Source organism: Nesoenas mayeri (genome assembly GCF_963082525.1).
Source record: "Nesoenas mayeri genome assembly, chromosome: 1".
Taxonomy (NCBI): Eukaryota; Metazoa; Chordata; class Aves; order Columbiformes; family Columbidae; genus Nesoenas; species Nesoenas mayeri.
The window spans coordinates 138,237,555-138,254,528 of NC_137541.1; the positions used below are offsets into that span (position 1 = coordinate 138,237,555).

The following is a 16,974-nucleotide window of genomic DNA, read 5'->3' on the forward strand; positions in this document are numbered from 1 at the left end:
AGAGAAGCTGGTATTCACTTGCTGTCTAAGCATTAGGTCTTTGAGACCTCTAAGTTAAGTATGGGAATGAAAATCAGTACTGGAGGAGAAAATTCTGTGTACAATCTGGTTGAAACCCATTGTTTTAGATGCACCAGTTAAAGTTTATGTTTCTCTCCATCTCCATCCTTGGACAAGGTCATTCAACTGGAAACCTCATGTAACGATCACAAGAGTTCTTATACTTAGGATTTCTGGGCTGATGGTAGTAGGCTTTAATTTGGGCAAAACAAGTGCATCCACATCTCATGTAGACCAAACTAGTGAGCTCACTTGTTTTTCTTTGCCCTCACATCAGTGAGAAGTTGAAACCAGAGAGCATAGATCTCAATTCCCAGTGTTAGGGAATAAAACATGATTCATATACATCTCTGGCCCTGAAACTGGCAAAGTTTGGTTTGCTGGTGGTTGCACATGAGAAGTGGTCTGCTGGGAAAAGGACAGTGACCAGAAAAGAGATGGCGGTGTCATCAGTGTGGATGTTGTAGTGACTGCTACAAGAAGATGCTTCTCTAGTTGTGGCTGGTAATTTCAGGTTCATAATGCTTAAGCGACGGGTGGTTTGGGACGGGTTATTTCCTTCCTTTCCTTTCCTAGCAGTGCTGACGTCTGTCTGTAGGCAAAGCTTCTGCTGGCAGCGTGGGTCCCAGCATCTTTCTTTGAACTCACTCCAAACTCCAGTGGCAGCAGGGTAGGCAGGAGGTTCCCAGACAGACATGCATTGTTTGAATTTGCTGGTGGTTTGTCCTCTCTCAATACAAATATTGAAGAGGAATAGCTGAACAGATGAATACCAATGCAGTAAGCTCCTAGGAATGCAGACAAAACTTATCGTAGCTCTCTAAGCTCTTGGTCCATAGAGGCTTGTTCAAGACCAAGATGTATAACCTTGATTCTGTCTAACTTAGTCTAACCCTGAGTATAAGGATTTATTAATCTATCCAGACAGTGGTTTTGCTAAAGCTTCTCCCATCATAAAAGATGCAAACTCACAGAAACAATCCCTATAGCTATCTTCATATGAGAGCCAAATATTGCTTATTTTGAAGAATGTGTAACATGTATATCCAAGCCATTTTCATAACACATGGTTTGAAAGGCCTGATTTATTTTTAACTTTTTGTTGAGGGGGATCGCTATTTTTCATTTTTCCATTATTTTCACTTCTTTCTTTCCCTCTCTTTCTATTTCACCTGTCACTGGCCAAGTTAAAAAAGGGAAAAATAACAGGAAAAAAAAAAAAAAAAAGAAAAAGAAACATAGCTCCTAATTGAATGTCTCAGTCCTTAAATGCCCCTGCCCCCAAAACAGTGACCACCATATCTCAGCATGTAGGAAGGATGCACTGAGACAAGAAATTACAGCACAGCAAGTTTCTGCTGTGCTGGGAACACAAAGCAACAACTTCTACCAATAGCTGTGTAAGGTAACAAGAGAGCATTCCCTCTGAGACAGGCTGTCTCCTGTGACCCTCCTTATCCTTCTTCCTTTTCCCCTGAGCCCATTGCCAGGGCAGACTGTTTCCTTGTATCTCCACAGGAAGCAGTATCTCGCTTCCCTGAGGACGAGCAGTTGGCACGAATTCAAAATGTCATCCAGGAGCTCCCACCATCACATTACAGGTGAGATCATGTCCACCAAGGTGCTGAGGAACAGTTCAGTGACCCTCACTATCAGGGAATACTGCCTGAAACAGTGCTGGAGTTCATTTCCAGGAGTCAATACCCAAAAGCTGACTCACCATTTCCCAGTCTGACAACAATTGATCTGGCATTTAAATATCACTGAACAAATTCTTGTTAGAGATTGAACAAGCTCTCCATGCCACCATTTATCATCCTTCTTCCCCGGGTATGAACCCCGTGGTACCCTTGGCCAGTGTCCTGCATGTGGGGAGGGGAAGATGATCTGCTGGAGGTGCTTGAGCAAGAGCTAAGCCCTCAGCCTTTGCAGCATCCCACTCCTTCTCCCATCCATCTGCTGTCTTCCTTGCACCCATCACATTAAGCATTGTTTGGTTCATGCCCCATCCTTGGCCACCCCAGAGCAGAGTTGTTCAGGTGTTCACTGCCACCCTGTATAAATGATGGTGCTGTAAATCCTCTGTCTTACAGGGCCTGTTGTGCCATTGCAGACATTGCCTTCCTTGAGGAGGGGACATCTCGGGGGCCACAGCTAGGTCTGAGCCTTACTGTCCCAGTGGGCAAGCATCAGTCAATTGACACATTTTTCTTTCTTCATGTGAAACCACTGCAGAACACTGGAATACCTGATCAAGCACTTGACTCATCTGGCCTCCTTCAGCAACATGACCAACATGCACACCAGAAACCTGGCCTTGGTGTGGGCTCCCAATCTCCTCAGGTATAGTAGAGAGTTCTCTCATCCAGAGCACCATGCCAGGCTCCAAGGGAAGTGCCAGCACCTGAGCCTGGAGACCCATTGCCTGAGGGAAATGAAATGACAGGGAAAAGCAGAACAATGAAACAGAACAGTGGAGGAGAGCAAATAGCTTTTAAAAGAAGAAAAAAACCAGGTTGAATCATCTGAGGTTTAACTGCCAGCATCCAAGGAAACCTGTGGTTTTGTGTGTTTCTTATTAAAAAAAAAAAAAAAAAAAAAAAAAAAAAAGAAGAAAGAAAAGCAAAAAAGCTGTTATTTGCAATTTGAGCATATTTATTTAAAAATGAGGAGTTAGCTCATCACTGTGGTACGGAAATGACATTTCTGACAGTGCCAGTGCTTCTGCAGTGGGATGGTGAGAGACAGAAAGGCTTGGATGGGAGGGCAACAGGGCAATAATACTACAAGCCTGTGCCCAGATCTGCTTGAGCAAAAGTGAGATGAGCTTGGTGGGTTTAGGATGGCAAACAGTGAGAGATCCCAAGACCACCAGCTAGTTTGTTATGTTTACTGTGCCTGGCACTCTGCTGGGAAGAGGCCTGGATAAGATGCAAGCAGAGGTTTGGCTGATATGTTGTAGAGCTAAGCAGAACAAGTAAAAATATAATGAGAAAAAAAATTAACTATTTTACATCTTGTTGAAATTCCCTTCCCTGTCCATTCCATAACAATGTACTGAGAAGAAGGAACTATGTAGTGAGAGTCTAGGACTGCAGCTGGGCAGGAGAGGAGTGACTGCAGATATGGTGGGGGGAACTGTGGGCTGGTAGAGGACAGGAGGGAGGGACATTGGCCAGAGTGGTACACGCCTGAAAAACATCCCCTAAAGAGTAATCTCACCCTTTTAAACCACAAAATAGGCAGAGCAGGTTCTGAAAGTGAACCAAATGTTTCTTCTATTGAATATCACAAAGTGGACATTTACTACTGAAACATTTTCATTCTAGCATCTGTCCTTGTCAAAAAAAACTGAAGTCTGTTTCCTTTTGCAATCTTTTGTAAGTACAAGACCCAGGGAGGAAAAGAATGGAGCAAGCAATTCAACTGCACTCTCTTTACAGGGTTATCCTCTTGGCAATGCCCCAAGCTATTATCTAACATACCAGTCTTTAACTTTACAAAGGATCCATTGCCCAGAGATAATTTCTTCAGCAACACTTTGGCATGTCAAGATAAGGAATGTTTCTTTGCTGAGAGCAAGAGTGAGAATGTGGGGGAGTGTAGCCGGGTAGAGAAGATACTACTGGGGCACACAGTAAAGTGTTGAAAAAATTGGCTCAAGGAAGACCTGTGCAGGGTTCTAAGGGATTTCACTGACAGATGACTGAAGCATTGAGTAAGGATCTGGAAGCAGTATTTGAAGGCTCCTGTGTTGTCTTTCAGGCCAAACTTTGAAATCGCTAAAAGAGCAGCAAATAGGGAGAAGAATGGAGTTTGAGAGTCACAGTTTTGTGTACTGCTGAAGAACATAAAGGCTAAGTAGGGAAAATAACACGGGCAAGAAAGAAAATAACAGAGGTGGCAGAGAAAACAGGGAAAATAATTTTAGAAAGACTGAAAAGGCAGAGAGAGAATGAGAACTTGTGAGGGAAAGAGAGCAAGAGGTACAGCAAGAGTGGGGAAAACATCCCTGTTTCAAGGCTTGCAGGAAGAAAGCTTGTCTTTCCTTCCCAAGGGCTGTGTGTGGCAATACTGGGTACTAGTCTGTTTCTTCCCTCATACAGGTCAAAGGAGATTGAGGCAGTTGGCTGCAATGGGGATGCAGCTTTCCTGGAGGTGCGAGTGCAGCAGCTGGTGATCGAGTTCATCCTGAATCACGTGGATCAGATCTTCAACAACAACAGAAAAGCCAGCTCTGCAGAGAACATTGGTAACAACCTCCCCAAGTCACTCCATCTGTCACTTGTCATGTACTCCAGCTCTAACTGTATGCCCTTCAACTAATATTTCAAGGACGTCAGCCCTTACCATCCTCACAGACTCCTTCAAAAACACCTTGAGCCTAATCCTTCATTATTCTTCTTCTCTTCATCCCTATCTCCAGCATTTTCTTCTTGAAAAGTAGCATCCTTCAGTGTGCTCCCAGAGTGCCCTATGGCTCATCTTTTGCATGATCCCACCTGGCTTAACCCTTTCCACAAAAGGAAGACCACCTGATTGCTTCTCAATCCCGGTCTAAGCTTTCTCTCGAAGATCATCAGCCACAGTCTCAATTCTTCTCTCAGGATGCCCCAGAGATAATTCCTCACACTGATGATACCTCCCCTGCAGCCACCATATCCACTCAAGTCAGAGGCCACACTCTGAAGATAAAACTTAAGCTTGTGTTCTAAAATCTTATGTCTTATGCCTCAGGATATTTTGTAAAGGAGATTTATTTTCCTGGGACTTCAACAGTTTTCAGGGATGCTGGTTTTGTTACTTAGTGATGGGTTTGTTGTCAAAACACTTTTAAGTGTGGGAAATAATAGGACTTGGATCCATAGTGACCTCACATAATTTCAGAAATAATCTTCTTTCTTTTTTACACACCAGGAAGACTTGTGATACCTTCAAAAGTGAGAGAGTAACCAGCTTTCTGCTTTTCAGCCCTGTGCCAGCTCATCCTGTTCACCTTTCCTGTAACACATAGGACTCTCTGTTAGTCTGTCCCTGGAACCTGCATTTCCAGTGTGGTGCCCTGCTCAACCTGTAACACCCCTGCTCTGCTGGTGCAAGTGCCATGCTTATGCCCTTACTTATTGCCTGGCAGAATCATAGAATCATTTTGGTTGGAAAAGACCTTTAAGATGGATTCCAACTGTTAACCTAGCTCTGTCAAGTCCACCTCAAAACCATCTGCCTAGGAACCTCATCCATACATCTTTAAAACATCCCCAGGGATCGTGACTCAATCACTTCCCTGGGCATGGAGGAAGACATGGAGTGGGAACTGCTCCCCTACTGCCTTAAGCATTGTAGTGAAACATTGGCTAGTAAATCCCAAGGGTCTGGTTCTACTGCAGGTCACTGGCCCAAAACTGGTCCAACTTCTGTAAGTGATGAACACTGCTGGCTTAAAACAGCCTTATGGAGTCAAGAGAGGAACATGCTGATGGTCTCAGTTGATTTCTTGCCCCTTCACCCAGCCTCTCTGCACAGGCAGTAGCTTGCACCCTGCTTCAGCAGTAGAGCTAAGTACTGAAGGGAATCCAGAGCCTGTGCTTCCTTCATGCACCTTGAGGTGGTCTGTTTAGGACAGGGTTATTATTGGGGTGACATGTGGGAAGCTGGCTTTGCCACTGCTCATGTAAACAGAGACCTTGTGTTCCCGGGGCTATTGGTCACACTGCTTCCATAGCCCTGAAATACAATAGGAAAGTAAAGAAATGCTGGTTTTTATAACAGTCCCCTTCCTGGAACAAGACAAGGAGAAAGATGTGAAAGTGAGAGAAAGAATTAGGTACCAGATTTGGATCAGGGACTCTCCAAAATCTGGGGAGGGAGAGAAGGAGAGAGGAGAAAGGAGAACGTGTGAATCCTGGTGTTTTTCAGAGACTCCTCTTTCACACCAAAGCATCTATCTACAGCAGAGGCAGCAAATCTCTGCAACACAGCCTTTGGCTGGTGAGCATGGCCCCTGCTGGGAGTGCACTCAGAGGGATAAGGTTGCTGGGGAGATGGAAGATGTATCTGACAAAAAGTCTCTCTCCCTGCACGTGCCACTCCTTTCCACCCTCCGCAGGAGATGTTCCAATCAAATAAAGACATGAAGCTCTTGCTCTCGTCTCTCCTCACCCCAGGCTGGAATGTATTTTCTTGCTTTTCAGAGAGTGTATCGGTTCTGAAAAGCCTGACCCTCCCCTCAGCCTCCCTGCCAATGAAACTGGTGAGCCTGGAAGAAGCACAGGCACGGAGTCTGTCTGCCTCCCACCCTGCTCGGAAGGAGAGGAGAGAGAACAGCTTGCCTGAAATTGTCCCTGTTACTGGGTCCCTCTTCCACACAGTTGTTGACCTACCTGACAGCAAGTAAGTGCCGAGAGGAATGTAAAGTGCAAACAAAAAAGTGCAGATTCCCCAGTATGATTGGGAATGAGACTTCTGCTAGCGTGATATCCCTACACCTGCATGCGTGAATCTACAGGCACCATCAAGAGAAAATTCTGTGCCCTTCTCAACAGAGGCACAACTGCTCCTGAGAAGCCTTGCAGTTCCTGGGTTCATAGTTCTCACTTGTCCTCATCCCTCCATCATGGCACAACCTCACGGACCTCCTGCAGGAGGAATTAGTTGTCTTTACATCCTTGTGTCAGCCAAGGATTTGGCTAAGCATGGGCTGAATGTGGAGCAGGTCTGGACACAGGTCTCCTGTGAGTTACACCTGCTGGTGGCTGGTCCACGGGACACCTGGTGGCATTGACCTGCCCAGCTTCATTGTTCTTCAGATTCCTCTGCACTGATAACTGCACAGTAAGGCAATTTTTCACTCCTAGCATGAAGAGATATTTACATAGTGGCACCTGTGCCACTTATACCTATGCCAAAAGAAGAGATTGATTTCGGCAAGTTGCTGCAGCTGTTGGCACTGTTGCCCAGCATAAGTATTTATCTATTAGTCTATCTATCTGTTAATATATGGCCACTCTACTGCCTGGTTTGAGAGATTATAGCCTCTGCAGTAGACGGCTCATTTATCTGCTGACCCATAAGGCAGCAGAGCAAATATATTTCTTTGCACTTGATATATTAAAGCAAAAAGGACCCATCTAATAGAGTACTGCCAAGAAGATAACCATCTTAAGGCAAAAGGGTGTATTGCCCCTCTAGAGTGCCTTTTCCTTTCTCATTTGAAGAGAACAGTCCTATCCCCAAGATATGAATCCTCTTTGTAGGACTGATTTGTGCTCTTCTGAATACTGATCTGGAAGAAAAGCAGAACTATGGGGGTAGAAAACCCATTATGGAGAGTAAGACAGGGAAATAACAGGTTTCTTACTCCGGAAGAGGGGACATTTAAGGAAGAATCAGAATGAGTAGGTGAATCAACTGAAACAGAGCTTCTTGCAGTAATACACATAGGAAAAACCTGGATTCAGGAGTAGTGGCTTCTTTCTGCTTAAAGCTGAGATTTCCAAAGAGAAACAGAGAACTGGTGTCCCCCTTCCTCCGACAGTTACAAGAAATTCCCTTAAGCCTCCTCCTTTTTGGATAGTACATTATACTTGCATATGATCATGTAACACCTATGATTAAATTGTTAGCCTGAGAAGCATTAATAGCTAGTTTGTCTTAAGGGATCCTCTTATTTTCACAAATTCATAAAAACTATAAGACATGTGGAGTTTAAAGGATAGCTTCTTGCACCAAGTGATAGTACCAGTTCTTTTGGTTCTCTGAAATTTATCTGTCATTAAAACCTGTTAAAAAGGCAATTTTTCTTTACTGTATTGCAAGATAGTTCTAGCCTCAGAAACTTCTCCTTTCTGGAGACAAGTATGATTGATAGCTCAGTCAATCACAGTTGCTGTATCATGATGCCAAACCCAACTGGCTAAAGAGTCAGCTTAGGTGTCTTTCCATCTATGACATGGTTAATTCAGCAATATAGATATATCACTTACAGAAAAGCAAGAGTTGGTTGTGCAACTGTGCCTTGCATGCCTTAGAATTAATTAAAACAGGAGAAAGAAAAGCGGGACAGTGTTGAGAAGAGAAAGCTCAGGGGCTTTGGTGGGATATTAAAAAGGCAAAAGTCTTTAGGGTTTGGTAACGTCCTGAGCCTTTTTTCCTTCCAGGAGAAAATTATCTACCAAGTCCAAGAAATGGAAGTCGATATTTAACTTGGGCCGTTCTGGCTCAGAATCGAAGTCTAAACTGAGTCGAAATGGGAGTGTCTTCGTAAGGGCACAGAAGCTTTCTGGTAAGAACACTTTTCAGTTAGGTATTTCTCTCTGCAGCTTCTCCTGTGATATTGATAGCATGGGGCAACCTGTATCCACATGACACTAGTACCATCAGACTTGAGATAGTCTAATGGGGTCATGTCTGTTGCCTGGTTTCATGGACATCTTATTTTCACGTGATGGCGAGAAGCACCTGTTTGGGAGGATATGCCAGAGATCTACAGTAAATATTCCATTTTGGTATGTCATAAACATATCAAACATCCCGCTGCTCAGCTGTCAAGCTTGGAGACTAGGAAATGCTGTGTAGTTTTGGATTAGTCTAGTCTTCCAGCCCAGCCGTCCTCTGGCTCCTAATGTCCATTCACCCATGACATTGGGTGAATGGCTGTCCTTCCACTAAAGGGTGTTAAAGAACCAGCTGTGTTCAACGTCTTTGTGAAAAACAAGACACCAGGAGTTCCTACAGCTCCTGGCTCTCAGCACTCTAAGGGAAGCTATTACTTCTGCAGAATTTACAAGCGAGAAGTTGTCTTTTCTTCTGGCTGTAATCCCAAGGTCTAGCCCTTCTTGAGCTGCAATTTCCTAAAGACTCTGCTTCCTGGAAAATCACATGGAAGTGCCAATTTCCAGTGTTCAGAAATGATGACTCAAATTCAAAATATCATGAAGTTGACATTAAAGTAACTACAATTTTCAAAAGAAAGCATATACCCTTTTTTTTTTTTTTTCTTTACCTGAGTTCATAAAGAAGTGTTTTGGGTTCATATGTCCTAGATTTTTTTAGCATTTCCAAAACAATAAATTTACTTTTTAAAAAGATGATGGTGAACATTTTTTTTAGATAATCTCATGACTCCAAGACCTAGTGTTTGGAAGACCACTACTAAACATTGCAAGACTTAAAATAAAACAGTTAATGTTGGCAACATTACCTACCACCACATATAAGAGAGGCTGTATTTGGATCAGAAGTGAGTGTGAAGCCAAATGCTGGATCCAGCTTGTTTTGGACCTCTGCCTTCCCCCATGTTTTGCATGTACAGATGGCCTCACATAGGGTGCACATGGCAAACCCCAGAATAGCTCTCCATCCTATTTTGATCATGGGATCACCTTCTCACTTTGACAAGGAATACTATGTCCCAAGATAGAGTTTGCCCAAGGATGCCCAGGAATGGCTGGAGCCCGGTGATAGGAGCATTGAGTGATAGGAGGCTGTACATTTTCACCAGCAGGGCATACAAATGCACAGATGTGTGCAGAGGCTTAGGCACTAAAGTACTGCTTTTGAGAAGCTGCCATGTTATATTTTTGTGTGCTCTCTGCTTACATCCTAATGTGAGGAAACAGATGAACTTGCTGGTGAAACTCAGCACATGCTTTAACACAGTTTGTGTCCATGCACACAAGTCTGCAAGTCACATAAAAGGCGAGCTCCACAGCTTGAATTCTGTTCCTCTGTGAAAGAGGAGGCAGTGCTCAAGACATCATGCCATATGAATGTAAAAGGTAGCCAAGACTCCATATAAATGCAAAAAAGTAGCTGGAGTTTCTCCTATGCTCATGTGAAAGTCAGTCCCAGAAGCCTTAATTATGAAAACAAATGAAGTTCAACAACCCTGCTCACTTCCCACCTTACCTACTTTGCGCAATGTTGTGAACAGCAGACTTTGCTCCCAGACATTTTCCAGAGCTGCACTGGCCCTTTTTGGGCTGCCAGAGACTAACATGTCTTTCTTGCCAGCTACATTCCCCCCATCTCCTCTTTTCAGAGCTGTAACAGCTACATACTTCCAAAACCTCTCAGGAACAGACCTGTAGAGTGTCTGGTGACAAATGGCAGCTTGTTTCTGGACAAGCACATCCAGAGGGGATGACCAGGAAAATAGGTTGCTACTGCCCTCACAAATTTCCTGGCGTGCTTGCTGGAGTCAGGGGGTGCTCATGCCAGTAAGAGAGCCTGGGAGTGCAATACGAAAATAACCTAACATTTGCTGTCAGGAATGAGAGGTGAGAAGGCATTTATGTCAGTTTAGTTAAAAAGTCTCCACAACCAATGGAGTGACTTGATTGGGGAGGGCAGTGGCACATAACAGCTTTGGGGATGGTTAACTGCTTCACAGTATAGATGATGTTGACTGGCTGGGTTAAGTATAGCTCTCCACATGTCTGGCAGGTGCAAAGCTGTTGTTAGCACTAGCAGATGCCCAGCTGTGTGGACAAGTGTTGTGGGTAATAAGTCCTGTGGTGTGGTTACAGAGGGGGAATGCTTGAAAATAGAAAATAACTCTGATGTCTGCCTGGCACACACATCTATATGTAGCATTTGGTGTTTATGGCTGAAACCTGCAAAGCCACAGGGTCTGAAACCTCCTTTTCCACAGAAAAAGCAACTATTCGGCCTGCGAAGAGCATGGACTCACTGTGTTCCCTGCCAGTGGAAGGTGAGACATCAGTAGCCTATACTGTAAGAGTGAAGGACTGCATCGCTGGATCTTCAGCTTTCCCCTGCATTTGTATGGATGCAGTGACCTGTTTCTTTACCTATCTCAGTGTTGTGTTTCTTTGTATGCTTATGCCATGGCTACTGACATAGGCCTCTACCTTTGCGCATGTGTTCTTTTAACCCTTTTCTGTGTCTTCTATGTTGCTGTACGTACCTGAGAATTGCCACTGTGCCTAGCTGCACCTTTATTAGCAGTGGGATTGCTTTGATTTAATTTTTGGCTATTCTGGGCACAAAATTCCCATTCATAAGTGAAAAGTGTTTGCAATAAGCTGACAAAGCCCAGAGCTGTGATCTTTGTGGGCAATGCACTTTAGCCCCAGACTTGGCTGCATCTGATTGAGAAGGGCCTCTAATAAAAGTCTTAGGTAATTTCCACTGGAAGGAATCCTATCCAGCCCTACCTGCCCAGCTTGACAGAGGTCCCAGGGCTGGAGCCTGGAAGGTCTTCAGTGCCTGCTGCCCCCATCTCCCTGGGGAAATGTGGGTGTTCACCAGGGCAGGACTCATCCCTGAAGGGATTGATACAGGCTCTTCACAGAGGAAGGTTGTTTGCTACTTCTTTGCTTCTCGCTAACTTGTTCCTGTCTTCCCATGTCTAGGGGAGGATGAGAAGAGCAGATTCAAACGGGCAGTGACTACTGGAGGTTTTTTTGTTCCTGTGATGAAGATACGGACGGGAGGCACAGGCAGCTCATACGACCTCAGCAAGGAGAACGAGTGGGAGCGGGAAGGATCTGCCATGGGGGCCAAAGGAAGCTCAGAGCTGGGTGGAGAGAAAGGTCCTCCCAGGACACCACAGGCAAAGTCACCCCCCGAGCAGCTGAAGGTCTTCCGGGCAGGAGAGGATGCTGAAAATGAGCAGACTTCCTCCAAAGGCGGCCGCATGTTCTACACCTCCGAAACAGCCAAGTCAGGCTTCCCAAGCAGCCTCTTCCCCTTGGAGGCCTCCCCTCGTCACCAGAGGAAAGCCCTGAACATCTCAGAGCCTTTCGCTGTCTCTGTCCCCCTGCGGGTATCAGCGGTCATCAGCACCAACAGCACTCCCTGCCGTGTGCCCGCCAAGGAGAAGCTTTCCCTCTCCAGCCTTGAGGAGCTCTCTTCCCTGGTGTCCGAGAGCACAAGCCCCCCTGCCCTGGAAGCCGGGACCCACACAAGGACAGAGCAGGCACCAGAGAGGAAGGAGAAACAGCCAGGGCCCACCCCACCATCAGCAGCACCCAGAGGTAAAAGTGTGTTAAGGAGTGGGACATGGAGCCTCTGTTGGGCTAATGGAGGTGCCCTGCAGCTCGTTGGCATGGAGGTTGCTCCAGGCTGCTCATGTGGCAGGAAAGAGACCAAGCTGTAGGAGGGTGGGTGTTGACAGTAGCAGGTCAGGTTGGCGCTCATTTCAGTAATGAGGCTGGGGAGGTGGGTGGCCTCCTGGGAACATCCTGTTGCGCCCAGAGGGAGCTCTTTAGCTTTGTTAGTTGACTTTGGATTGAAACAGCACCATATTTTCAGTCATAAGTAGTTACATTGTTCATTTGTGTTTCTGATCCAGACTCTCACCCTGAGGAGCTGGTGGCAGCCGGGAAACCTGAGTCCTTAGAAACTCCACAGCCAGCAGTGGAAAATCAGGAGACGTTATGTGCGCAAAGTAGCTGCACAAGCAGCATCAGCAGACCCCAGCAGTCCTCAGAGCAGAGTCCCACCTTGGAACAAACACCAGCCTCAGAGGTTCATACAGGACCAATCCTTACAGACAAGGCAGAGAAAGTACAGCTCAAGATGAAGGATATCTCCTCAGAAAGCAGCTGTGGCCAACAGGAGATCAAGACAGCCAGGACAGAAGAAGGATCACGCTTAAGAGATGTGGTAAGAAAGAAGGCATGAGAAAAGAGATGGGGGACAATGTAATGGTGGTGACTAGTTGTTTAAAATTTCATTGTGTGTCCATAGTCACAAAAACTCAGTCTATGACCTAGGCTAAGCAGGGTCAAGAATTGACCATAGGCTGATTTCATTTCTATCCACATCAACATATGGTGATTTACCTTTACATGACTACCTACTGTCCCCTTTTGGTCTTCTTTTCCTGCAACTATACGATTGCAGTCAGTGCAATCTGTCTGCTCTGAGACTCCCCAGATGTGAGACTGTCCGGATGTCTGAGCATTTTGACCCATGGCCTCTGAATTCTCCTTCTATTTTTGCTGTCCCATTTGTCCTGGACAGCCTGAGCAGTCCTTTTTTTTCTTCCATTCTCTACACAGTTGGGGTTTTTTTATTATTTTTTAGATTTTTTTTAGTTATTAGTTTTATATCCTCTGTATCTCTAGCAGAGCTTTTTCACAAAGTTTCTTACAGCGATACTCATCTCTGGACAGCTATTTCAAGATCTGTTGGCATAGCTCATTGAACAGATTATTCATTCCAGTTCATGTGCAATTAGGGAATGCAGATCCTCTGGCGAGGCCAAGTGAGTCTGAATGGGAAGAGCTGAGAAACAGGCTGAGACATTCCAGCTACTCATTCACTTCACTCTTTCAGTACATCTGTCCAGGACTCATTTTGGCTGCACCTTGGATCTTCTCTTCCATAAACTCACTTGTTTATAGAATTATTTCCTTCCTTGAACTTGTAGCAGTGTCTGTGTTTCTGTACTCATGAGCATGCTCATCCAGGAGCCTATCTGTTCTAAGAGGGCTGTTTGAGGAAAATGGGGGGGTATTTACTGTTAAGTTATGAGTTGTCAGATCATGGCATTTCTTATGTTTTTCAGACTCAAGAGGACCCTACAAATACCCTTCTAGAACCACTGTGGCCAGAGATACAGCAGGAACTGAAAATTATCGAACCTGAAGAGGAGCTCTTGCTCCCCAAGAGGGGCCTAATTTCTGAATCCTCTTCTTCAGTACAAACAGATACTTCTTCCTCTGATAGAGGGCAGAGCCCAACACTGTCTGAGCAGAAATCCGCAAGCAGAACACCACAAATGACAACTCAGGTGCCTTTATTTTGTGCCACTGGCACGGAACGACAAGACAGCCTCCACAATTGCCAGTCTGATGTGGATGCACAGCAGAGCTGTGCTTCAGTCCTACCCAAACTGGGTACTCTTCCGACTGGCACAGCCACTTCGAAGAACCACCACTCTGTGGTCGACAGCAGGAGTGAATGTGTCACTCCTCCCCTGAACTGGAAGCTTCATAGTCAATCAGAATTTAATGAGGTTGCCCCAAGTGATGGATTTTCCAAAGGAGCATGTCCAGAGTTAGAGAGAGAAAAAGACAGCACTTTCCAGCTGCAGAAGGAAAAGGATGGTCTTACTAGAGTCCAGACTCAGAGAGGGAAGCCTGAGATAATGACTGCTGATGAAAGGGACACATTCTCCTCCAAGGTGCCGAGTGGAGCTGGAATCCAGGAGCTGAAGGAGGGCAATGCTGTTAGCAGAACCCATGATGCTGGTGACCAGGAAGATGAGGATACCTGGACAGATAATGTGCAGAGCTTAGAACTCGTGGAGCCATGGGAGGATCACCAGTGGGTTACAAGCCCACTCCACTCCCCTACTTTTAAGGACGTACAGGAGAAGATGATAGAGGAGTTTCAGCCACAGAGACAGAGAGCAGAGACAGGCCTTTCTCTTAGACCAAGATTCAGTCGCAGCCTCTCCCTGGACAGTAAAGACACAGTAATGAGTTTGTGGACTATCCCATTCTCTTTCTTAGATGCCAGTGACCACCAGCAACCATGCAGTGACATTCTGCCAGTGACTTGTGAGCTGCCCAAAACACAACCCATTTCTCCCTCTAGTCTGGGCAATGCTAAGCAAGATGATAATGGCATAAATCCTCCAGAAGAACCTTCAAAACTTGAGGACCTGAGATACCCCCTCAGCAGGGACCAAGCACGAGCTGAAAAAGGACCCTCTAGAATCCCTTTTCTAGAGGAAAAGAAAGTGGATGTGAGCAAAGAAAACCCTTGGAACTCAAAGCTTGAGCTGTCTTTACCATACCAAAATAGTCCAGGCAGCTCTTCAAAGGGGAAGAGCACAAAGGAGGAGTTATCCATGTCTCAGGACACTGCCTTGGGAGGAGAGACCATTACCAAAGCATCATGCTCTGCCACTGAGACACAACTGAGTAGTAAAAGTGAAGACACACCTCGCAAAGTGAAGACCAGGCCTTCGTCCCTCAACTTGGATTCACTCCTTCCAGCCCCAGATTTCTTCACATTCGAGAGCCTGTCCATACCCTCTGCTCCCGAGAACCTCCTGTGTGGGCAGAAGGAAGTAAAAAGCAGCGATTCTGTCCCATCCCTACCGACTGCTTGCCCTGCTGCCAGTAAAGGCATCCCATGGGCGTCTCATTTCAATGCCCATGTGGATCTAGACTTGGATTACCTGGCAGTGGCCCATGCCACTACTGGCCGCCGTAACTCTGCCCCTGTCAGTGTGTCGGCAGTCAGGACCTCCTTCATGATTAAGATGTGCCAGGCAAGAGCGGTGCCTGTGATACCCCCCAAGATTCAGTACACCCAAATCCCCCAGCCCCTGCAGGCTCAGAATGCGGGTCCACCAGCTGAGAAGAAGGAAGCAGAAACTAAGCAGGCCACCAGGCAGACTCAAAGGGGGGCATGGAGTCACTTGGAGGCCCCCAAGAGCCCGCTGACAGAGAAAAAAGCCAAAGCAGAGAAAGAAAACAGTGACCCAGCTCAGAAGGACTCAGCCTGTCCTTGGCACAGCAGCCTTGGCTCTCCACTGGAGCAACCTCAGTCCAGTCATTATCCTGCTCCGGATGCCCCTGTTCTGCGCCGAAAGCGCACTTCTGAGGGGGAGACAGCTGGAGATAACCCACAGTCCTCAAAGATGGAGAGGCCATCGGGGTTCTCCAAGCCTTCCTATAGATCTAGGCCCGGGAGGCCCCAGAGTCTGATTCTCTTCAGTCCCCCTTTCCCCATTATGGACCACCCCTCCTCTTCAGCAGACTCCAGGGTGTTGTTATCACCCATTAGGAGCCCCACTCAGACCACCTCTTTGAGCCCCATTTGTGGTGATCTGTCTGAGACTTCGCGGACAACGCCCGAGGGGGTGACGCTGCGGAACAAAATGACCATCCCCAAGAATGGCCAGAGACTGGAGACCTCTACCAGCTGCTTTTACCAGCCCCAGAGGCGCTCTGTGATTCTGGATGGACGAAGTGGGAGGCAGATTGACTAGCAACTGCTTCTCATATTCCTTTTCCGTGGTGGATGGGATGGGAGTGTCGAAGACCAACTCTGTTGCCATTTTGCTGTTGTTATAACTATTTTGTGCAAGATAGGCCTGAATCCTTCATGGTTTCTTGCAAAGCATTTTGCTATGGAGGGTCATAGTCTTTTTGTTTTGCTTTCTCTTCCCTTTCTCACCCCTGCCTAGTCCCTCACTGTCTGCTTTTTTTTTATAAGCCAGTCCCAGGTAACTTACATTTCCTCATACATATTGTCTAACAAGCCCTGTGAAAGCCTCATCTTCCCTATGAAAAAAAAGTAAAAATAATTCTCAGTATAATTAGAAAACAGGGCTGGGAGGAAACACCGTTCCAAAGTGCTGCAGCCCAGGGTGCAGGGGCACATCTGCTAAGGAGGTAAGTCCAGATGTTTGGGACCTCCTTCCATTGTTTCCCAGCCACCAGTGAAGGACCGTGGTTGTCTGTTTTAGACGGTGTAAATAAACAGTGCAGAAGGCTGGTGATAACTCAAGAGAAAGGTGAAGCTGGCATGAGCAAATCACATAGGGTGTGAGACACCCAAGGATGTTCCAGTGACAAACATACAACCTGAAGGCGCTGCCTCCAGCTCTGTCCTTGTATCGAAGATGCGCTCTTTCCAGCATGTGCAAGGGCTGGACTGAAAACAGCTGGACAGGAAACGCCCAGTTGTTCTTTCAGTCTTCCAAGTCCTGCTCATGAGTTTTTTTGCTCTCAGCCACACCTTTCTTGACCAGACAAGATCTGTGTGGCTGGGGGATGAGTGTGCAGCTGGATGTCCAGCGGTAGAGACTTCTCAGGCTCGTACCAATGAAAGCAAATATACGGTCATAACAAAGGCCGGTATCAACCATTTTCATCATTGCTTAAAGCCAGATGACACCTCTGCAACTATCTCCAGCTATCTACC

At 46.1% G+C, this 16,974-nt stretch overlaps 1 protein-coding gene across 1 annotated transcript in view; it reads left to right on the forward strand.

The window, feature by feature from the left end:
- Nucleotides 1-16,036, forward strand: part of ARHGAP31 (Rho GTPase activating protein 31) — a gene marked incomplete at both ends in the record, with an annotated part of 56,412 nt that extends 40,376 nt beyond the window's left edge. Inside the window, 9 exons of the mRNA XM_080360193.1 lie at nt 1,579-1,661; nt 2,296-2,403; nt 4,167-4,312; nt 6,252-6,450; nt 8,217-8,341; nt 10,712-10,771; nt 11,436-12,059; nt 12,377-12,690; nt 13,598-16,036. Of these exons, the coding sequence (XP_080216319.1) occupies nt 1,579-1,661; nt 2,296-2,403; nt 4,167-4,312; nt 6,252-6,450; nt 8,217-8,341; nt 10,712-10,771; nt 11,436-12,059; nt 12,377-12,690; nt 13,598-16,036 (4,098 nt within the window). The remainder of the gene's footprint in view (nt 1-1,578; nt 1,662-2,295; nt 2,404-4,166; nt 4,313-6,251; nt 6,451-8,216; nt 8,342-10,711; nt 10,772-11,435; nt 12,060-12,376; nt 12,691-13,597) is intronic.
- Nucleotides 16,037-16,974: the final 938 nt, after the last annotated feature.